Source organism: Brugia malayi (assembly GCF_000002995.4).
Source record: "Brugia malayi strain FR3 genome assembly, contig: Bm_v4_Chr2_contig_001, whole genome shotgun sequence".
Taxonomy (NCBI): Eukaryota; Metazoa; Nematoda; class Chromadorea; order Rhabditida; family Onchocercidae; genus Brugia; species Brugia malayi.
In genome coordinates this window covers 3,848,862-3,873,267 of record NW_025062476.1, presented here as the reverse complement: position 1 = coordinate 3,873,267, position 24,406 = coordinate 3,848,862, and the positions used below count along the sequence as shown (strand labels likewise).

Here is a 24,406-nt window from a genome sequence, read left to right as displayed (position 1 = left end):
TCTCCTCTAAATTTCACTTGCATTTTCCACAGCCAACCTAATAAGCAAAAATATAACTAAATTTGAAATTTTACATAAATGAATCATTAGTGATGTGAGCGGGTGTATTTGCCCCAGATATGTAGTATGAAAACAGAAGCTATGAAAACAAGACTCATGACGAGTACTGGGACTGGTCCTATTTTCAGGCCTGTCGCGTCTTCTGTATAAAAACGCCATAAACCACCACTACTCACGCCACTCCGTGCTGAACGCCCTGAACCTGAAATAAAACATATTTACTTCAACAAGTGAACAAATCAAGCACAAGTCAAGATATGGTAAAAAACATATAGCAATGCACGAAACGAAAACGGATACCTTTAAATTCCGAGAATAAAAAAAACGTTATTTTAAAAATGACCTGCAGAAGGACCACCACGTCTTTGCCGCAGTGTAGCTCCTCCAGAACCAGCTCTTGCTGCACGTCCTGGACTACGACCTGCATCAGACATATTCAAGCTTCCCAAAATGAAATAACTGAAATTTGATTAAAACTTAAAGGAAATTTCGGTAAGAAACCAAACAACACGCACTCAAATGTCGATCACTGCTCGCATTTCAACATACACAGATATATTTGGCGTTATAAAAATCAAAAAAAAAAAAGAAAAAAAATGAATTTGGCTCATATAAATGTACTGGTATAATGATTTTTGTTTTATATAATGCAATACGTAGTGGGTGTATTCAAGCAACATAAAAAAAAAAAAAACTTCAATGCAATAATAGAAAAGTTTCTAACTTAATAATTACTCAATTCCAAGAGATGAAACAATTTCTATTTTTGACACAATTTTTACCATAGAGATCACAGCAAGTTATGAAAACAAGACTGAAATGAGTGAATAATCTACCGTTACATATTTTTGTCCATCACTTCGATTATAAGCAGTTTTCATACCATCTGAAATTTATGCATAAAGTACCACGTTTTACAACGATCCAAAGTATTTCAGAATGGCAGTATTTATATTAAATTATGGCCGATCACTCACTATTCGCCATAACGAAACTCTACCAAATTTCTATGAATTACTTTTTACAATGTAGAACTAAGCAAATTTTTTCTATTTGTCTGGCGAAAATTACAGATAAAAAGATTACGAAAATTCATTATGATCGGAAATAAAATACGGAGGGGGGGAGGAGTTAACACAGAGAACGACACCTATAACTAACTGCTATTTCACATGAGAACTTGAATTTAAATAACAGTTCGACTTAAATATTTCGTCAACCTTTTCTCATTTTTTCCTTTTATCCTTTAAATATTTCTTTTCTCTCCTAATTTCCGATTCTTTTCGTTTCCTGTTTACATGTGAGTCTTAATAAATATCTGAACAAATGATATCTTGCGAATCAGTCAAAATGCTCTTCATCGTCATCACTCACAATAATAAATTACTAAAGAGTTATCACTAAAGTTAATGATAACTCCCAAAAACGCATCTTGCAGAACCAACTTCGATCAGGTCTCAGAAGTATCTATCCTTACTTTCTCTTTCATCCGTAAACGACCATATGTTTGATTAGCTACAATATTTCTGTCTAGCCATCTAATCATTCTGCATGCGCAGACCTGAACTTTCATTTAAGTTTTACACTTAATCAAGTTAGTCTCAATGAAAGACCCAATTAACTGCACAACAAAGCAGCATTTCCAGACAAAGATGGTAAAAACAAAGGCATTTTAGAGGAATTTCAAAACGATTTTTAGGATAAATCACTGACTTAATTTTTATTTTATTTCATTGAATCCTTCCATAAACAGCATTGCATTTTTAGCATTTTAGCTTATCAGAATTGTAAAATAAATCCTACAATAGGTTACGCAAGAATTATTTCCCATAACTATTCAAACTTCTCAACAGAAGGATCGATGGTACAGTCCTAGCACTTTAAGAAATCATATTCCATATATTAATCATTCCAGTCGTTTTTGATATATCGAAAGCAATTATCTATTGGATGCTATGCTCGATAGATATTACTGAGCACTTTCATTTCCTAAAGGAAACATTAACTACTATTTTCATTTTTTTTCCTTAATGATGTTTTTTTTTTTTTTTTTTTAAAAAAATTTGAACAAACAGGTGAAAACTGCCTTTTCAAATTAATTTAATACACAGCTTCATTGCTGTCATTTCAATTTATTCCCTTTTTTATCGTTGCTACAACTGATGATAGTAAATGCTCAACTTTATTAAATACATATCCTCCCACGATTTTCTACCTTTTCCAGCTTATGTCATTTAAATTTACTTTTAACTTCCAAATACACATTATATAAAGTTAAATTAATGTTTGTCTTTTAACGTCACTCAAACAAAACACTGAACGAAGTACGCGCAGGGCAAGTTTTTAATCAGCTATCATTCTTCTTTTCCGACTTCCCTCCCCTACTTCTTGTGTCTAGGTTCTCCTTAAAAAAGAAAATATGCTAACTCGTAAACCAGAAAGCCATCTAATAAGGTGTTATTTCCTTCGCCTCTCAGCTGCTCCTATTTTCCACCTTTTTTCCAAATTATAGCAAAAATCATTGCAAAGCTCACAATCCAGAATTATTATTAATTGTTCTACTGCCAAGTACACAGAGCTACAAACAACTGCACACCTCCTAATACGATCAGCCTTGATCTCTTCTGGAAGAACATTTTTTTTTTTTTTCGACTACTTATTTATTCTTCTCGAACGGATAGTGCAATATTGATATCATTAAATGTTTTCAATCTTCTTTTTACGTATTCAGTGGGATATCAGTTACCTATGGAACAAAGGCACGTATACAAAAGTTTTAATTTTTCTCAAAAACATGGTTTTATTACTAATAATGGTACAATAACTAATAAAATATGATTAACTTAGCAGAGATTTTAAGCAATAGAATAATTCGTCAGTTAACACGAATTTTAATAATCAATAATTTCAGTATGTAAAAAGAAAATTGAAAGTATTTAATGATATGGATATTCGTGGGAATAATAAATCTAACAGAATGAAGGACAATTTTCATAAATCTTTTTTCTTTCAGGTTTCAGATACGGAAAAGCCAAATTTCAATTCGAAATTTTAAATGCAATTTATCAAGACTGACATAATAATTTACTTGATGAAGTGATCGATTTCCAGCAAACACTATTACCATAGCTTATTCAGAGAGATAAATGATTTAAGAAACTTTACCTTTCATCCTTTTCTACTAGGCAAATTATACATTTTCATATACCCTTATCATTCTGATCAAAACGATAATGTTGGAAAAGGACACTTTCTGATTTCAAAGACTCAGTCAAAGAGATTAAGCCAACTAGGAAGGAAGTTATCAACTTAGCATCGGATTTTTTTTCCTGAATCCTGTCTTCAACATGTCGGCTTTTTGGAAACATTAAGAAAAACAAATTGGATCTTACTACTTATTAATTCCATTAACTATTACGCATAAATCAGAGTGTTCATTAAGTCCTTAAGTACTAGTATTTGAAATATTTTCAAGAATACATGACAGACACGTAGACTTATTTTTTTTTCAAGCTTAAGCCATATTATTATCTCAATTCAGATTATCTACATCAATCTGAGGAAAAATACAGTCATTTTTTCATAGTTGAATTTTTCCTGACCTTGAAAGTCTTTCTAAAATATTTATTCTACTGCTCTTATCTAACGCAGACTTTTAAAACATTATGAACAATTACTTAATTATCCCTCGACAGAACTCATTACAGTATCACGAGGTACATTTTTTCAATTGAAGACTGCTAGACCCATCATACTTTCACCATATTATTTAGTAATAGAAAATATTCTTTAATGCGCCCTACTAGAACTGCTTCTTTTTAACTGTTAACGATTAGTCATACTTATTTCATATTTGTTGGAGTTAAAAAACTGCATACATGCAAGATACAGCCGTTCATATACGCAATAAGCCTTAAAGAAAAGCTACAAGATCTGTTAATATACTATTTCACTTAATTTGTTCTATATATGACTCTAGGACCATGCATTTTAAAGTAAATTTTCGCCTTAACCCAGAAATGAATAAAAAAAGGGAGTGCTAGTATATATCTAAAATATTTAAACTGCAATTTAAGACTTTTATATGTTAAATTACCTAAATTTTCATTTTAAATCGACGATATGATAATTTCCTAAAAAATAATTTCCTTCTTTTATATCTCTTTCGAGATTTATTTTAATCGGACTTCAATGCTAACTGTTCACAAAGACATAGTGAAGCAATAAAATACTACAGGTATTTATTTTCAACGATGCAGCCAGTATGGGGCGTATTGCTTTGTTTGATACCAACTTCCTGTCTTATTTTCAACACGAAAAGATATGTTTTCTTATTTTAGTAGATTTTTTTTTTATCATTAAATACTTTTTTTTTTGACAAATTATAATGTAAATAAAATAATTTGACGACCAAAAAAAAAATGCAAACAACCGTACGGAGTAATAATAAAGTTCCAAGTTCCAACAGTAATGTTCAAGTATTTGGAATAAAAAAATTTACAAGCCCATCACAAAATTAAAAAAAAGCAATACTTCCACTGGTTTCGCATAAGAATGTTAAGCACAGATGAATACCTTGCATAGTCTTGCAGCATCTTAAAATTTCAGTTAGAAATGAGTTCTATGACTAATAAGTTAACCATACACTTATCAAATAATTCGAATGTAAAATTACAAAACTAATTACAACCTTATCAATTTAATTATATACTATAAGGAATGCAAAGTTATCAAATACAATCATCCATTAACTTTACTATCTACTTGTTTAATCTTTTTTCTTTAAATTAAAAAAAAATTTTAAAAAACGCAAAATTTCAAATAAAAAATGAGAAATGTACAGCACAATAAGGAAATAATTTGCAGTTATGGCTTTAATTTGGAGGATCAGATAAACAACTCACTAAAGAATTTACGACCAATAAGAAATAAAATTATATCACACACAACGAACAGAAAGTCGCTTTATGTGAGTACTCAATGTTTTTAAGAAAGTTAATCTTTTTTAAAAGATATTACAGAAAAAAAAACCTAACGGAGCGTTCACCTATAAGAGTCGTACATAACAACCGACATGGCATACGAACTGTATTGTGAAATTAATACCAAAATATTATCTTCGATTTTAAAACAATTTATTTACTCTGCTACGCAAGTGTTTGCAGTTCGCTAAATTTGCTTTTAGTTTTAATTCCAAAATTCTTGATTACCACACCTTCATTTTGGTAGTTTTTAGTTCGTTTCACAATGCTATCATCATTATGTAGATCATCCCAATTCACAAATAAAGAACTACTAGGTGTCAAACATTATTTCCTATTTTGAGCATGTTTGAGTCCAATTTTACTGCATCCTTCAAATACCAACAAAATTTTTCTAGTGCGAATTAGAAAAAGAAAAATATTCCACATAAAAAGATATAAATCTAATTTTATCGCCTTTCAAACTTGCAAAATTTAACAATTATTCTGCTTTTAGCGTAGCAATTCCCGAAACTGTTTTTTCACTCCAGTCCAATGCTTGTTATCACGTGATCAAAAAACTTACCAAAGATTAATCGAACAACTGCATCTCTGGCAACGTTGACTACAATACGAAAAGAAGAAACAACAACGCTAATGATAATGGCACACTTATTTTGTTAAAGCGTAAATTTCAAAAGGATCACATATTTGTTCCATCAAATCTGTTGTGTACTATGTATGTCTAATGATGATATACAGCAAAGTCACTAACCAGTTCTGATCCGAGGTGCTAAATACTTAAATATCACATAGATGAGTGGCAAGAAAACGACAAAAAAGTTGACGTCACGCTTCAGAATTAGTAAAACCTAGAACAGATGCAGCAGTTTTTTTCCGAAATTTTTTTTTTCCGAATCTAATTTCCGAATTTCAGCAACATAACTTAATAAAAAATCTGAAATGAAAGCTACAATTCTGCATATATGGCTGAAGAAAAAACTTTGTATCTAACAAAGTTATATGCGTTTCGTGTGGTATAGTCATTCCACCTGTTGACGTCAATTTCGTGCAGTGAAATATTTGGCATGGAAATAATGAGAGTATCTGGCCCTTTACATTTTTAGCCCTTCTTTTTCCCCAAGTTATCAAGATTTAGTAAAAGAATCTTACCTTCGGCAAAAGTTTTTTTCTTTTTGCAGAATCAAAAACTTAAGATAAAACTGATGTGTGAATAGCGCACGTTAAAGTTTGGGCATAAAAGAAGCCTAAATTGTTCTTATCATATATTACTTACATATCTCAACTTTTGTAAATGATCCATAAAAACCTAATTTTTATATTTCGATAATTTTTAAGTGCTTACAAATTGCAATTAAAATATACATTAACTAGTGAAATACTTCATAAATTCTTCAAAAACTGAACTCAGATAGGAATCGATGTAACACGTAAACTGGACTGATCTCCAGGATTCTATCACCAGTGGTCTATTCAAACAGTCAATTAATACCAATAATAGGCATCATTGCGATCAAACTAATATATTAAAGCCATCGCGAAAGGATACATTACGCTGAATAACTTCACGTACCCTACGCCATTTCATACGTGTACACCACGACAAGAGGCAAATCACGTGAGCACTTCACGACAACCACCGACCAACAAGGGAACACCAACAAAAAAAAGTAAAGACCAACCGACAATTAGTATGCAAAATTGAACAAATGCCAAAGAACTGCAACAAGTGATCTGTAACAGCTCTAAAGCAGAATGTATTTGAGGATTTGATGGTTTCCGTTACACAAGGATAGAATGTGAGGAGAAATGTTTGATTCATCTCGAATTGTTGAGGGGATGTCACTGTCTTTTCTCACGTCTAAAGAAGTAAAATTTTCACGTATAAGTGACGTTACGTACTCTCGATATTTCTTCTTAGTCCGAATTCTTAAACAAATTGGTTGAAATTATCATTTGATGAGTATTTGATAGATGCATGTAATAAATCAACTTAACCGAATTGAAGCATTTTTATATAGTCTTTTTGGGAATAAAGTGGACAAAGAATAGTTTCTAATATCTATTGACTATAAGTTTGATTATCAGTTTTGAACTTTATTGCAGTGATATTTTTGGGAGTGATTTATAACATTGCATTCTTTGTTAGAAGATTGAAATATTCTAGGCAATGAACATGAGAGCTGAATAAATGATTCATTTGTCTGAGAACTATCGCAATATACTGAATAGTCATTTTTAGTATTTTAGTATTGTAGAAATATCTCAAAATAAGTGAATAAGTTTATAATTTCGAAATTTGTATAGCAATGCTTATTTCATTTAGGATTTTATCAGATAAATGAAAATTTAAAAATAAAAATTTATCCAACTCTTATCCTTGTTCCGGAACAATCAAGTTTATGCTCAATGATTAAATACAAATCAGCAATTCACCATAAATATTTCTGATCTAATAACATTTTCGCACTAGATCTTTGTGACACAAAAAAATTGCATCTTGTTGCAAACTATTTATCATCACAAAATACCTTTTGCTTAATTATTTCCTAAAAATAGTTCACTTAAACTCGGTCCAATGCTACAGTCTACACTTCATCAAGCTCTTATCAATCTGTTTCCAATCGATATTTCTCGATGACTAACCTAGCGATCGATTCTATTCTTAATATTCTCTGATAACTATCTTATAGTTTCAATCAATGAATCTGTATCAAAACTCTTCGTCCATCAATCAATAGAAAAAATTATTAAGCAAATAAGTTTTCACCGAAAGAAATATTCTAAATGTAACAATCGTTATTGTACAAATTTGAAATTATGAATCTGCTTAATTATTTCAAGTCATTTCTACATTCAAAAATATTTTGATTATTTTGACATATTTTTATCATAAAAATAATTCAGTTTTTGTGATATTCCCAAATAAAGATTAAAATCCTCGAGAAAGGAAAATTTGGAATTGAGCGAGAAGTTTTTTTTGTTTTCGTTTAATTTAGATTTTTTTGCCAATTTTTGTCTGAAAAATAGATTGAATTAAATCGATAGCAATCAATATAACTGATACTCTGAAAATACATCATTTTCTCTTATTTCTCTTTAAACAAAGTTTTTTAAATCTTTTTTTATTTTTCGAATTTTTTTTTCTTTTTCTTCTAATATACTTTCTTCGCAATAGTTTTTCCTTCCGTTTCTTCATTTTGAAAGTCTTCTTGTTCGAATTTAATTCTCTTAATGTAAACTCCTACTGTAGCCAATTAATTTTCTGCTTTAAACTATGATATTTACTTTTCTTTTGTGAACATAAAATTTACTGTATCCACTTCTCACTATTCAGAATTTAAATTTTTTATGAAGCAAGGTAAATTCTAACGTTAAAATTTGAACTTTTACTAGCTAGATTTGGTTAAGTTTAAAATAGCCAGAATTTGTCTCCTTGATTCGTGTCCTGGATATGATAAGCTATGTTTATTGTCGAGTACAGTTATTACAGGTATTTTATTGTAAATGAGGGTAGAAAAATTAAGAAGTTGTGGAGTGGTTGGATTAGTTGTAGCAGCAATTTGATGAAGTTGAGAAAGAGAGAGAGAGAGAGAAAAACCTTTTTTATTTATTTATAATAAAAATAACTCCTTTTTATTTTTATTTATTTAAACACATTCATTTGTATATAAATCAGAATGGAAGAGATTCACAATATTTTAATAGATTTTCTCAGATACAGAGATAAGCGATGTTAAGGAATATGATTAGTTTTGAAAATTTGGGAATATTTTATATGTATTAGTATTTTAATCGTTCATTATAAATATGATAATGAATAGAAAAAGGTAAAAATTTTAGTTAAATTAAAAGATAAACAAAGAAAAATGGCATTAAAGAAATTGATTCATGTTTAAATAATCAATTTATTAATTTTTATTAAATAAATAAACTATTTCGAGACTCACGATATTCATTATTCTATTTAACTACTTATGATTTGTTCTTCAAATAGTCCATCACATTAATTCTTCTACCTTTTGTCGATTTAATCGATATGTTAATGTTAGGTATAACTGTGAACTAATATCAAACATTACCAAAGTTTTTTGAATTTCTGAACCTCTGGAGTGATTCTTTTAATTTCTTTGCATAAGAATGAAACTTTCTTGTTTGCTCAGCATTTTTGTTGATTTATTGACTTAGTTAATGTCGAATGCATTTTTCTCTTTGTTGAACATTTTCTTTCCTATCCAATAATACAGTATTATGAGGATTTCTGCACTGGAAACATAAATATTTCCTTTCTTTTGCTCTATGTTTCTTTTTTTTTCTTTTTCTGAACAATTAAGCAAATGATTTTATCTCTCAAACTTTCCATTTTTTGTTTTGAGAGGTGGATAGCTGGCTTTATTATCCTATTAATCATTATTGCAATCTTTGAAAATTTGCTTCAAATTTATGATCAATTAAGACCAATCTTATTCTTACTTGATTCCATCTTTATTTTCATAGTTTAAGAGTACTATAACCAAATGAAGTGATGATATTCATCTCTTTCATTTCTCGCTATTGTCGATTTGCTAACTTTCTTGGATAATAATTGTGTAACAATATTAAATAATGCTAAAGTTTCTTTTTCAATTCCTGGCATATTTGGTTGATTAATTTGACCTATTTGCATAAAAGTAAGGCTTCCTTCCTTATCTTTTTTCTCAGTATCAGTTCAGTAGTTCTGATATCAAGTTTAGAACAATACAGTGCATGAATCATGAAGATGTTTGCAACGGTGACAGTCATAGATTATATGTCTCTTTCTGGGACAGTTAAGGGAAGCACTCTTCCTCTTCAGTTCTTCTCTCCGCTGCTTAAAATTGAGCTAATTGTGGCACTCATTATCTCAGTGATTATTGAAAAAGATACATGCAAATGATTTTTTGTCTTTTCATAACTAGATTATTTATTTCCAGCTGCTTGGATTGCTTAATTATTGTAAGATCTGAAATTCCTTCTTTAGTAGTATATGTTTTTGACTCAGATTTTATCAGCATCTTTTTCTTTCCTCATTAATAGTTAGAGTTTATATATCAGTCGTAATTCTTGTTATCACTTTTGTTGATAAACTTTGTCTAAACATGCAGTTTGGTTACTTATTTTCTAAAATAGAACATTCCATCCTGTAACTTCTAACTATCAAAGTATTCTCTCAGTTGCTCTGATAGTTTATTCTCCATTTGTGATTCTTGAAATGCAACTCGGTATATAGCAATTATCTATAAATGATGATTCTCCAAATTTCTCGATCAAAAGTTTCCTTACATTGTCACAATTATGTTGAGCAATATCACAATCTCTAATACTTTGTGTTAAGCGTTTTAGATTAATTCATAATCACACTTATATATTTTTTGGAATAGTTTATTTCCTCTTCCTTGATTTAATGGTTTCAAAAATACCTTTTTCTTCGTCATCCATCTCTTATATTTGTCTTCATTATCTTTTGAATATACTTCAACCACTTGTTGTTATTAGATGAGAATACCAATATGCTGTTTAAGTCACTCGGATTTTTCTCCAATGACTTTTTCTGCTTTCATATTGTTGATCTCTCGGTGATTGTTGATTTATCGGAGTCAAGTCCACTTCTTTTACTTGATCGATAAAGATATTTTGGTTTTCCTGGTTTGTAGCACCAAATATTTGTTGCGGAAATTTTTTTTGTAGAAATTTTTTTTGCTTAGATTTAGCACTGACGAATAATATCTGTGATGAATATTTTATTGATTGTCGTTATAAGGGCATATTTGTTGTGGAAGAGAATATCACAGATCAAATCAGTTGTTAAATTCACTTTTTTTTTTTTCGGGATAATTTCATTGCAGTTGGTTGTAACAACAAAAAATACATTGTTATTTAATGAGGACTTAATGCGTTTAGATTGTACTACTGCATGTGGTAACATTAACCTAACTACTCGAAAAGTTTTTTTTTTATATAATTCTTTTGGAAATAAAGAGAATTCTCTGAATTCTCTTAACCACTGATTAATTTGGAACATCTTTACAGTGAAAAAATATATATATTATTTTGATATATTTATATTATAAAGTCATTTTTTCCGGAAGGTTGTCCAGTAGAATCAATCATCTGATAGCATCATGTAATAGTAAGGATGAGAAATCTTTGAGTCTCTTTGCAGCACTTGTTGCTTTTACCTGATAACATTGCGATAGCAAAGGTATATCGAGAATGAAACAGCGTAAAGTATATATTGGTACAGACAGAGCGATGTTGCAACATCGATGTGAATGGGATTATCATCTTGAACATCCGGAACGACTCAGTGCTGTTTTGGAGAAACTTGAGGTTACAATTAATTTTGTTCTTTGTAAAATCTTCAATTTTTTATCTCGTCACTGATTTTTTCTTTTTCTTTTTTATAGCAAATGAATTTTTGAATATGTTTCTTTTTGAGTTTGGTAGTATTCAAAAAATTTCTTATTATTTGAACAAAGTTGCTAGAGCTTTAAATATTGTAAAAAAAGGAAAAAATTTTTGTCACATATTTTTAATAAGGAAATCTAATGGTATAGTAGAAGGGATGAAAATTGTCTGCGAATGATATCAAAGAGCGAGAATTTCAGAGTTCTGGTCTACTAAATCGATGTATACATTTGAAGCCTAAGAAAGCTAACTTGGAAGATCTTTGTTTGGTTCACAGCCGAACGTATGTTGAACGAATTGCTCAAACACGGAATATGGATCTTGTAGTGACCTTTCTTCCTATTTATAATAGATAGGTTTGCTTAAAGAGTACCTATTTATTTTTGATGACTGAGTGGTATTCATTTATTCGAAATTGGAAATGATTTTTTCGAAAGAGACTAATGTTCTCATACTATCAGTTAGTTTGTTTCCAGATAGATTAATTATAGATATGACCAGTCTTTTTTCAATCTTCACTAAATTTTCCTCAACGTACTTGAAGAACTAATGCTGTTCATTTCGATCATGCCGAAATGTGGTGTTGATTTAATTCTAAGAATTTATTTTATGAAATTCAGGAGGAGCTGGAAAAAATTGCGTCAACTTTTGATGATGTGTATTTCAATAATTATTCTTATGAAGCAGCTGCGATAAGTGTTGGTATATCATTGCAAGCTATGGAGGCTGTTCTTTTTGATGGAGAAAGGTTTGATAATGTATTCTGATGTATTTTAATAATTTCATTTTTACTTTTAGTGCAGGTGATTAGGCATTCTTGCAGATTTTTTTATTCTCATTATTCCTTTGTTGAAGCTATGATGTAATCATCTTGTAACAATTCGTTGTTAGATTCTTTCTGTGGTTGTAAATACATAAAGAATAGGGAACGTAGCGCTGATTCGGGATTTAAAACCGTAATATACCGAAATATGGAATAGGATTTGATTTTAGAATCACGATAAAAATAGTCTACACCGTGGTGAGAATTTAAAGCTACTAAATAATTCAAAAAAGTGTGATTTCAAGCTACTTTTCCTATTGTGTAAACAGTTCAAAGCCAAGTTGATTACTGAATATTTCAGAAAGAGTTCGTCCTTCGCAATAATTCGGCCACCAGGTCATCACGCATCACGTGAAAGAGCATGCGGTTTTTGCATATTCAATAATGTTGCTATTTGCGCCAAAAAGTTATTGAAGCAACCATTTTTTCTACATTAAAATTTTTACAAGTTATTTGTAACGTTAGTTGTATATATAGGATTTAAGTTTTTGCTAAAATTATAAGAACAGAAATATTTTTTAGTGTGACACATACAAGCAGTTAATAACAGATGATTGAATCCAATTTTTCTGTTTAATTGGATCAAAAAAATTCTGTTGTTAGTGTCAGAGAGATCTTGCATTTTCGTATTTATAGTTATTCCTTTTTTCTAAATTTTCCATTTTGCCTGGCTAACATAAGTTATCATTGATTTTAGGCCCGAACTCTCGGTGTGGAAAAAGTTTTAATTGTGGATTGGGATGTCCATGCCGGTCAAGGGACACAGTATGCTGTAGAAGATGACCCAAAAATCAAGCTTATATCAATTCATCGTTATCAACATGGACTGTTTTGGCCTCATTTACCTGAAAGTGCTATTTCTCATGGATGCAAGTTTTTTTATTCCTTTAATTTTAAGAAGTAGTGATTTTCCATGATATATTGTGAAAACATTCCATTCTACAGCATTTGATAATGCAGTTTAAACTAGTTTCTACATATTGGATCAAATTTGCTTTATCTTGATTAATTTGTATCTGCAACAATTTATGGTGGATTTTCAGATAAAAATACAATCAATGTACCTTTGAATGGAGTTGGTATGGGTGATTCAGAATACATTGCATTTGTACAACATTTTGTTGTCCCTATAATTTATGACTTTGTTCCAAGTTTAATTTTGATATCATCTGGATTTGATGCTGGTTTTGGTATGTATTCAAATTTTTGATTGAATTACTGTTGCTTTTATAATAATTTATTAGCAGTATGAGCTGTTGTTTGATAAAAAGTTATTAGGTGACGAAGAAGGAAATATGAACGTAAGTCCGGCTGGATACTACTGGATGACGAAATTAATTCTCGATGCAGCTACTACAGTCGGATCGCCGTTGTGTATGTTGATGGAAGGTGGTTATTTTATCGACTCCCTTGCATATGGTGTTCAGTTTTGCATAAAAGTAAAGATTTTTTGGTTTTTTTTTTTTTTCAAATAATTAAGATTGAGAAATGTTATGCTGTACGAATCTTTCTTTATCTACGAAATATGCACATTGATGAAATGGTATGTCGCTACAGAATGTCCTATAAATAAAGCACTTCATTATTTGTAAGGAGATTTAAGTTTAAGGGATATCATTGGCATTTTTTACTCTTCTTTTTCAGGCTCTACTTAATGACCCAGAACCACATATTGAAGTAGGATTATGTAGCCATGTTTTTCTTCACTCATTGCACAGTGCAGTTTTATTTCACGCCTCCGAATTTCCACGTCTCCAGTTACTTGCTGACGTTACTTCTCATATAAGGGTCCGCTCTCTTGTTCCAGCAATAACGGTACATTTTCAATAATTCATTTTTTTTTTTTTTCTGTTGCTGACTATGTTTCTCATAAAGATTTATTGGGTGAGTGAGAACTAAAACAAGGAATATATCATTTCCGATAAGGAAAATGATTAAACCTTAAATTTAAAATTACTTTAAACTTACTTTAAAATTTAGTTACCGAGATTGAGGTTAGTGCAGTAAATAGTGTTCTTCAATAAACACTTCTGAGTAAAAGGATCTCAGTTTTTTACTGGATAATGATTTTAATCAGCGATTTTAACCAAAAATTTCAATAATTTTTTGATTTTCGATTTCATATTTTCCAGCCAATCAAAACTGAATATAAATATCAAAAGGTATCGGATGGGCAAGATGATATATATCCTACGCGAGGAATATATGTCCGTCCAGCTGAATCATTAATTGAACGTTTACAACAGGAACTTCAAGAAATAATATCGAATAGTTACAGTACGAAGAATAAGGTTATCTTCTTAATTTGTGGTTTATATGTTAATAGTAACTTGCTATTTATTAATGTTTATATATGTATATATTTAACATAGTATTTTTTGCAGGAAGCTATATCGTTGGTTTTTACTCAAAAAATAAATGAAGAGAATACTGAAAAGGAGATTCAAATAGAAGTGAAAGATCTTGAACACAGTGCAGTTGTCGATTTTATACAGCTACATGTTTTCGTTTTTCTTTACTTTGATTCATATTTTGAAGTTTTTCTTGATATTATTAATAAGGGTTCATATGGTGGAAGGTTAGTTTCTTGAATAATTGGTGCTTCAGTTTTTTTTAAAAAAAGAATGGTTCGTTTTCAGAAAATATGGTTCTTAATTTTGTTTTGTTTAGTATCGGATAAGGATTGATGGTAGAGACTTATTTTTTTTTTCTTTTGTTTTTTCATATTCAGAATTTTTATTTTCCAGGTTTTAAATACACCATGTATAAAACTCATCCTATCAGAAAAGAATCGAATGGATCAATTAAAGTATACGCAGAATAATTGTAGCGAAGATACAGTTATTAGTATTGTTGAAAGCCTTTTCAAATTATTCAATCATCAACATTGTATTAATTTTAAACATTTATTAGATTTTGAATTAGACTTAACATAGGCTTTTTCTGTTCGCTCATTTACTTTCTCTAATTCACTCCTATTTTCATACGTTATTTTGTTGTATTTACAAGTTCTGGTTTTATAAGCTTTTTGTAGGGAAGTATTGTAGTATTTTAATTCTGTAATCATTATTATGAATAGGTTTTAAGTTATGAATTTGTTTCATGAAGAACTGTGGCGAATCATATATAACTGATGGTTTGGCTTCATGAATGAAGATTTTTTGAATGATAGTTTTTATTTTTGATGCAAATGCGTTACTAGCTGAAAAGAGGCAAGTCTTGTCAGGAAAACCGAAATAATTCATAATAAGTGCGTCTAAAAATAATCAAAGTATTTGTACAATAGAGGCATTTCGCACTTAAATGATTCATCTAGTGAATATAAATGAATATTGCAATATGTAATACAATGAATCATCTAATTATCATTCTTATTTTCGATTGCCAAGTTTATTGTTATTGCCGCTATTTTAATTATTATTCTTTGTATTCGATAAGATTATATATTTGAATATGTCTTTATAAAAATCACAAAATAGAATTGATTACTCGGGTTCTTTTCTCCTTTTTCGCTTCTACAGGATTACTTATTCGACCATATTATAGAGAGAATCTTTGCTTCAACATTTTTGTTCTTTTTTTTTGTTTAATTTTTTTTGTTTAATTTTGTTTAACATTTTTTGTTTAACTTTGTTCTACGTTTATTACGAGAGTGCAACTTTGTTCTACGTTTAGTACGAGAGTGCAACTTTGTTCTACGTTTAGTACGAGAGTGCAACTTTGTTCTACGTTTATTACGAGAGTGCAACTTTGTTCTACGTTTATTACGAGAGTGCAACTTTGTTCTACGTTTAGTGCGAGAGTGCAACTTTGTTCTACGTTTAGTACGAGAGTGCAACTTTGTTCTACGTTTATTACGAGAGTGCAACTTTGTTCTACGTTTATTACGAGAGTGCAACTTTGTTCTACGTTTATTACGAGAGTGCAACTTTGTTCTACGTTTAGTGCGAGAGTGCAACTTTGTTCTACGTTTAGTACGAGAGTGCAACTTTGTTCTACGTTTAGTACGAGAGTGCAACTTTGTTCTACGTTTAGTACGAGAGTGCAACTTTGTTCTACGTTTAGTACGAGAGTGCAACTTTATCCCACCTCTTTGATTATCGAGAATCACTTAGAGAGTGTGAATGATCATATCTGCTTTGATCTTTGTGTAGCAGAAGAATGATCACTGCAGAAAGTTAATGAGAAATCTCAGTTGTTGCAAGATTTGCCATAAGCTATTTTTGTTTACGTTATGAATTACTTCGGTAAGGTCAACAAAGGTCAAGCAGAAACCTTCATTCTCTACGCCTTTCCTTGCAGTTAGTTAGTTTTTGACAACAAATATGTCATGTTTACCGCGCTTTTATTAACTTGCAGACTGCATTAGCTCTGTTGTAGACTCTCCTCTATGATCGACGATATCTGCGTCTAATTGGATTTTCTGTTCTAAGATTGATGTTATGAAGTTTTTGCTAAAATTTATTATTTACAAGACGAAAAGCTGTTTTTCCTTGTAAGACAAAATAGATTGGTGTAAACATGCTTAATAAGCAAATCTCGATTATCAGTTCTTGAATTTATAGATTATTTTCATTTAGATTTCTTTGGCAAGTACTCTAGGCATTTTGTGGAGGACTGCAGAATGCAATTTTTGATGAATTGCAGGAGAGAAATCTATGAGATGTTTGCAAATCTTGTTTTGGTGGTTGACCTAAAAGTTATCTCTTATTGTAGCAATTTGAAAATTGTTGACTTTAAGTCTTGTTTAGGGTCTCGTTTAGGTTTGACCTAAAAGTAAAGGTTAACTTTGCATCGTACAAGACAATGTCTGTTTCACATTCTGCACCAGACATTCAGTCGATGAAGAATCAATGTTTGAATCCAGGATGTATTCAGGTCATTTTTGAGCTATTTTTAAACTATTTATGTTGAAAAAAAATGATGATTGTGACCTTCAGGATAGTTCATGATCATTATAGTAATATGTTGAAAATAAAATTATATTAAAAATTAAAAATTGTGTTGAATATTTTTTAAAATTATAAACCAATTTATGCAGCACTCATTTCTGACAGATAGCTGAGTTTATCAGAAATATCATAAAGATTCTACTGTAAGTCAGTGCCCACTATGTAAGCATTTAAATACTTTATTTGAGTTAGTTTTTAGTATCAGTGAGTTACAGCTGCTCTGTCCCACTTATTTAATTCGATTCATTTAAATTCTTTACTTAAATTTCCTATGAAATTTCCTTCCTTTTTACCTTATATTCTATAATTCCATGTCTTATGAAATTATCGATATACTATTGGCATATATCAATTCTTGTTTATCATTATTTTTAGCGATTAATGATTGTTGCAGAAGAATCTTTCTTAACGTATCAATTCCAAATCACAATCAACAAAGGTTTCCCAATTGTGGTAGAACCACAATTTCTCGATACAGTCATTATCATTGCAGTTTTCAATACCATTTTTGCCTAACCTAAAAAAAATAGTAAGTTTTTTAAGTTCCAAAGAATTGTAACAACAGAATCCTCAATATCTTGTAACATACTGATAAAATTGATAAAAGTCAAATCAAGTGAAATAATAACGAGATATGCACTAATGACGTTATTAATTTATTATTCTTTTTTTTTTTTTTTTTTTTTTTTTGAGTATTCAATAAAAATTGTAACTTCGAATTGAAGAATATACACTCATAGGTGAAGTTTTTTAAAAATTTGGGCAAGTAGAAAAAATTGTCATTATCCAGCCAATTGCATAAAATTTATTTAATAAACTGGTGAAGCACTTGTTTAATACATGCATGAATGGTTGATTTTAAATTTTAAAAAGAAGTGCAAATTAGATGCTACGGTATATTCTAGACGATAAATATCTTTGAAAAATTCGACAAGTCAAATGATTATATTTCCAAAATTCATTCCTGTCATAAGTTTTCTATTAAGTAAATACATTTTAGTAAATACTTACTAAAATTCTAATCTAAATATCAAAAAATCATTTATTCTATTTTTTGTGATATTGTAAAAAAAAAAAAAAAAAAGAAATTTTTTCAATCAAAAACTGAAAGAAAAGTCAAAATTTCGGCAAAAAAATGTGCTAAAATATATTTGCTAATTTATTTCTGATAAAAATATTTATGTTACACAATGATTTTTCTTTTTTGCATTATTGTTAGAGCTTTTATTTAGCAATTAATATTATTGTTGCTGTAATGAAATGAATGAATTAAAATTATTCAATTTAATTTCATTTCAATGTATTTGATGATTACATTTTCTACATTGTATTGTCTTTTTCTTGTTATGAAAAGTTAAATAATTGTTAGGAATATTTGAAAATATATAAAACTTTCTGCAGAGTAGAAATCAATGAAGTTATTGTCGAGAACAAGCTCGAAATTCCACTAGAAATAATCATTGTTCCAAAAGTCTCCCCGTTGCTTAGCTCATCCTCCTCACTAAATTGTCAAACTACTGATTGCTTGTTTGGTTTAATTACCCAAGATAAAGCACTCGACTCAATTGTGCAAGTGAACCAACCCAATTCAATCCATTCACAACACCAATCCAATCCAACATTCACAACAATTTTATGGTGCTACGAGCCGGGAACATGTCATCCATCATCATCAGAACCGCAGACCAAACAAAACGAAGATTGTGTGAAGTCCTCAACGAAATCAAGCGTCTGAACTTGGATTCGGTCGACCAAATGACAACAACCGACGAAACAATCCGTCTTCATCAGGAACGGAGAAGGATCACCCAAGAAAAAATCATGCATATCCAAATATACATAGAGGCGTTGGAATCGGTCAATACAGAGTGGAAACAATTCATCCAGCAGATTTCAGTCTCGACCAAAAGAAAAGAAGAAGAAGATCGATACCTTCAGATAAACGACGATGAATCAGGTATTACCAACTTAATTTTACAAGCAAAACAAACTGTCGTCAATTTAAAAATGTATCAAAATGATTCGGAGTTCATATTACAACGGTTAAATCAGTCTATAGTAAGGGAGGAAACAACTCAACCCAAGGAACCCACACAAGCGGGTAAATACCCTACAGTAAATCTCCCACAACTACCACTGCCCACATTCAGTGGGAATCCAAGACGCTGGAGGGACTTTTGGAATAGCTTTGATACAGCTATACATCAACAAGCAATTCCCGATATCCATAAACTAAACTATCTCATCACATGTCTCAAAGGAGACGCCCTCCAAGCTATCAGAGGTTATGACATAACTCCGGAGAATTACAGTATCGTAAGAAATGTCCTCGTCGAAAGGTTTGGGCAGCCTTACACCATCAAACGAGCCTTGTTCACCGAATTATACTCCATCAAAAAGAACGATAGAGAGTGGAAAGCAACGCTTGAGGCCATTGAGCGAACACTTCGACAATTGGAGGCCATCGGTGAGAATTTAGAGCAGTCCGGTATCGAAATAGCTGTGGAAGGGAAATTGCCAACCTGGATCCTAGAACAGGTTTACAGAAGAAAGAGGCAGGAATCGTGGTCTGTCACCAAACTCCGAAACTTCCTCACGGAGCTTGCATCTGTGAACGAAGAAGTAGTACAAAGCCAGTCCCTATGGTTTAAAGGGAATATGGAGAATCAATCTCCAATAAAAGGCAAGCCAAGACCACGACACAATCCCAATGAGACTTCAGCCTTAACAACCTCTGTTCCGGAGAAACCCATCATCAAAGCCCTATCAAGACCTTGTGCACTATGCAACAAGAATCACTGGGATGAAGAGTGCCAGATTTATCCCACTCTCAAACAAAGGCTGCAACGTCTGAAGAAACTAAACGCTTGCCTCAACTGCTTCAAGATCGGACATATGGCAGCCAGATGCAAAAACAAGAAACGGAATTGCTTCCACTGCAAGGGTCAACACAATTCCGCGCTGTGCCCTAACAAATTCAAGGAAATGCCCAATAAACCAGAGGATCCAGACTCCACTACCACGACAAATATAATAGTCGAAAAAGAGAAGAAACGTGACAAGCGCATCCTACTCTTATGCAAGCAGATAAATGTGTTCAACCCAACTAATCCAAATACTCAACAAAGGGCTTTAGCCCTATTCGACGTTGGATCACAATTATCCTTTGTTTCAAAAAACTTAGCCAAACAACTAATGCTTAACGAAACAGATGAAGGGAAATTAAACATCGCTTCATTCGGCAAAAAGGACCCGAACACGCACCTTACAACCAGAATTGAAATAGGGATAAAAATCGGAAAGGACCGTACAGTGTTGCTCGAAGCGAACACCGTGGACTATTTAACAAACAAACTACAAGTAGTCAACTTAAGTGAAAGCGACATACGATCCCTCAAAGGAAGTCCAACAATTGATTTCCACAGTGAATGGAAGCAACCGGATATACTAATAGGAGCCAACCACTTCTTTCAATTCATCAATTTCGACAAAGCAGAGAATCTGCAATCGGGATTCACACTGCTCCACACTAAAGTGGGCCCGATCCTGGCTGGGTCTGGCTATACAAAGAAAATTTCTCCCAATTCACGAATGTCCTCACAAATAGTTTACGCCGCTAACACGATCAATGTTCCAGATTTAGATCAATTCTGGAAACTGGAACTAATAGGCATACAAGACAAACCCGAGATCAATGACGATGAAGAAGCCTTAAAACAATTTAAGCAAACGGTTAGAAAACCCGATGGACGATACCAGGTCGCATGGCCATGGAAAGACACCAGTTCCAAATTAAGCGACAACTTCGAATTATGTCTCGGACGCTTACAGTCGTTAATCAAGCGACTTCACCGCAACCAACATCTACTTACCACATACAATGAAACAATCAATGAACAGTTAAGATCCAATGTCATCGAAAGGGTAAGTCATTTCACAAACCATCAAGGTATTATCCATTACTTGCCCCATCATGAAGTGGTAAAATCAGATAACACCACGACAAAGATCAGAATAGTTTATGACGCTTCCGCTCACCTCAGAGGCAGGAAAAGCTTAAACGATGTCTTGTATCGAGGCCCTATCACCCTTCCCGATTTAGCTGGAATATTAATTCGACTAAGAACAATGAAAATCATCATAATAGCTGACGTCGAAAAAGCCTTCCTACAATTAGAGTTGCTGCCAACGGAACGGGACTGCACACGCTTTCTATGGGTAAAAGATATTCAGAAACAGGTGGACAGAGATAATTTAATATGCTATCGATTCAAAAGGGTTCCCTTTGGAGTGATATCGTCACCCTTTTTATTATCAGCAACTCTCAATTATCATTTGGAACATTATGAGACTGAAACTGCACGTGAAATCAAGAAGAATCTCTACGTCGACAATATCATCTTATCAGCGAGCCATGAAAAGGAAGCCTTGAATAAATATGAAGAAACAAAATCAATTTTCAAGGATGCGTCAATGAACGTGCGAGAATTCCTCTCAAATGACCAGACATTCAATGAGCAACTACCCAAGTCAGACCGAGCACGAATGAGTCAAATAAAGAAAATATTAGGGATTAAGTGGAATCCACACAAGGATCATATCCAAATAACATTAAATCCATGGACCGAACAAACAACAACAAAAAGAACTATTCTACGGTTCATCGCCTCACAATACGACCCACTTGGATTCCTAGTACCACTGATAGTACCGTTCAAGATATTTCTCCAAGAACTCTGGAGAAAAAACATACATTGGGATCAACCCCTCGACAATCAATTGATTGAAACCTGGAACAATCTTGTGGTAGAATGCCCAACTCATATCAAGGAAATCCCGCGATTCACAATCGATTTATCACAACAAATTACCTTTCATGTTTTCACCGATGCATCTACAGTGGCATATGCTGCAGTAGTATACGCCCATCAAAATACGCATACGTCGTTACTCTTTGCTAAGTCACGATTAGCACCTATTAAAGGAATGACGATACCAAAGCTAGAATTACTAGCTATTCTCATCGGTGTACGCGCAGCTCAGTTTGTCATCAAACAAATGGAATTAGAAAATCCAAAGGTAGTGGTATGGTCGGACTCTCGCTGTGCACTACATTGGATACAAAACAACTCTCGCCTCCTACCAAAATTTATACAGAATCGTGTGGAAGAAATACAAATGGCGAAATTCGCATATCGGTATATCCCAAGCGAACACAATTCAGCAGACATTGCTACCAGAGGAACCATTCCGACTCGTCTAATAAGTTACGAGCCTTGGTGGAGCGGGCCCACATGGATCAATGGTAATGAACCGAATTGGCCTCATTGGGAATACGACGTTCCACAAGAAGAGGATAACGAAGAAGATAAGAATATAGTAGCAACAACAACCACAGAAGAAATCATCAATACAAATCGAATCAATCTCCTGGAGGCAAAACGATTCAGTAAATGGACAAAGATGATAAGAACAACAGTAAGAGTACTAAAATTTCTCAAAAAATTATCTAAAGGAAAATTAACCTGGTTAAGCAGCGTATCAGAAAGGAATCCGATTACACCCGAGGATTACAATCTCGCTGCGGAACTACTAATAAAACAATCCCAATCGGAAGGTATAACAGCAGAAGAAGTGGAAAAGTACAATCTGCACTATGCAGACAGGTACTGGAGATTCCAAAGCAGACTACAATTGCCGAACGACAGGGAATACTCATCCCAAACAATATATCTCCCCAGACATAATCGAATAACAGAACTAATTATTCAACACCACCACGAAACGACGCATCATGGAGGTATCCCTCAAACTATTTCCAGAATAAGAAAGCTTTACTGGATTCCGAAAGGAAGGGCTGAAGTCAAGAAGGTGTTAAACCGCTGTATGAGTTGCAAACGCTGGAAAGCCAAGCCATTCAAATTGCCACCTATGCCAAATTATCCGCAAGAGCGGATCACTGAATCAAGAACGTTTGGACGAATTGGCCTCGACTATTTGGGGCCGATTACTGTGAAGATACAATTGGAAAAAGCAAAGCGATGGATCGCCTTGTTCACATGCTTCACCACCAGAGCGGTACATTTGGAAATGGTGGACGATCTATCAGCGGAAAGTTTCCTAACTGCATTAAGAAGATTTGTTGCGCGACGCGGCTATCCCGAACTCATTCTTTCGGACAATGCCACCCAATTTCAGGCAGTTTTTCAAGCCATAAAAACGCAAGAATCACAACTCTCTAATTTCCTTGCTGAGAAAGGAATCAAATGTAAGACTATAACACCGAGAGCACCATGGAGCGGCGGAATCTACGAAAGATTAATCGGCCTAACAAAAAGGAGTTTAAGAAGAGCTATCGGTAGACGACTGCTTAAGGAAGGGGAACTAATCACACTGATTATCGAAGTGGAAAGCATTCTTAATACTCGCCCCTTAACTTACGTAAATTTCGACGATTCAATTATTTTGCGACCAATAGACTTCATCATTCCCAATGCTTCTTTGTCTATACTGAATAGCAATAACGACAGAGAAGACGAATTCTCACCTTATAGTCTAACCACACAAGAAAGGTTACTTCAACACTGGTCGAATACCCTGGAAACATTGAAAACATTTTGGGAGATATGGAAAGACGAATACTTGAATAGCTTAAAGGATCGATACCAATTAGAACATAAATCTCCAAGAAATGTAGAAAAGAGACAGCCGATAGAAGGAGAAGTGGTACTGTTAGATGAGCTTCATGCACCACGTGGTACATGGAAACTAGCAAGGATAAAGAAATTAAACGTAGCCAATGATGGGTACGTCAGGAGTGCTCAGATCGAAACATCGTCAGGAAAACTTCTAAATCGACCTGTAAGCACGTTGTATCCACTTGAAGTTACTCCAGAAGAACAGTTTACTCCGGAGAACCTCGCGAACCCATCAGAGAGAGCAGAACCAATTATCCAAAACCGAAACACCACAACTAACACGAAGATTTCGAGTGAAAGTGGTGAGGAGCAACCTATTGCTCATCGAACACGGAGCCAGACAAATTTACAAAAAAGGGAGAAGTCAAATTTCGTTTTAACCAACTTACTGTTAACAGTAGCAATATCGATAATTCTACAAGCAGCAGAAACGAAGGAATGCAAATGGACATCAGGTGTTCCATT

The 24,406-nt window shown here is 32.5% G+C and overlaps 2 protein-coding genes across 2 annotated transcripts; one reads left to right on the top strand and one right to left on the bottom strand.

The window, feature by feature from the left end:
• Positions 1-86: 86 nt before the first annotated feature.
• Positions 87-494, bottom strand: Bm14070 (Protein transport protein SEC61 beta subunit, putative; the record flags this gene model as incomplete). Its single annotated transcript, XM_001897270.2, has 2 exons — positions 87-262; positions 404-494. 2 exons carry the CDS (start codon positions 492-494, stop codon positions 87-89), a joined length of 267 nt encoding a protein of 88 aa, XP_001897305.2.
• A 10,779-nt stretch (positions 495-11,273) lies between these two features.
• Bma-hda-10 (Histone deacetylase family protein) lies at positions 11,274-15,227 on the top strand (the record flags this gene model as incomplete). Its single annotated transcript, XM_043078324.1, has 11 exons — positions 11,274-11,390; positions 11,669-11,791; positions 12,089-12,216; positions 12,593-12,689; positions 12,989-13,160; positions 13,335-13,481; positions 13,570-13,730; positions 13,936-14,106; positions 14,424-14,582; positions 14,676-14,792; positions 15,039-15,227. The coding sequence occupies 11 exons, from the start codon at positions 11,274-11,276 to the stop codon at positions 15,225-15,227; spliced, it is 1,581 nt and encodes a 526-aa protein (XP_042934258.1).
• Between the last annotated feature and the right edge of the window lie 9,179 nt (positions 15,228-24,406).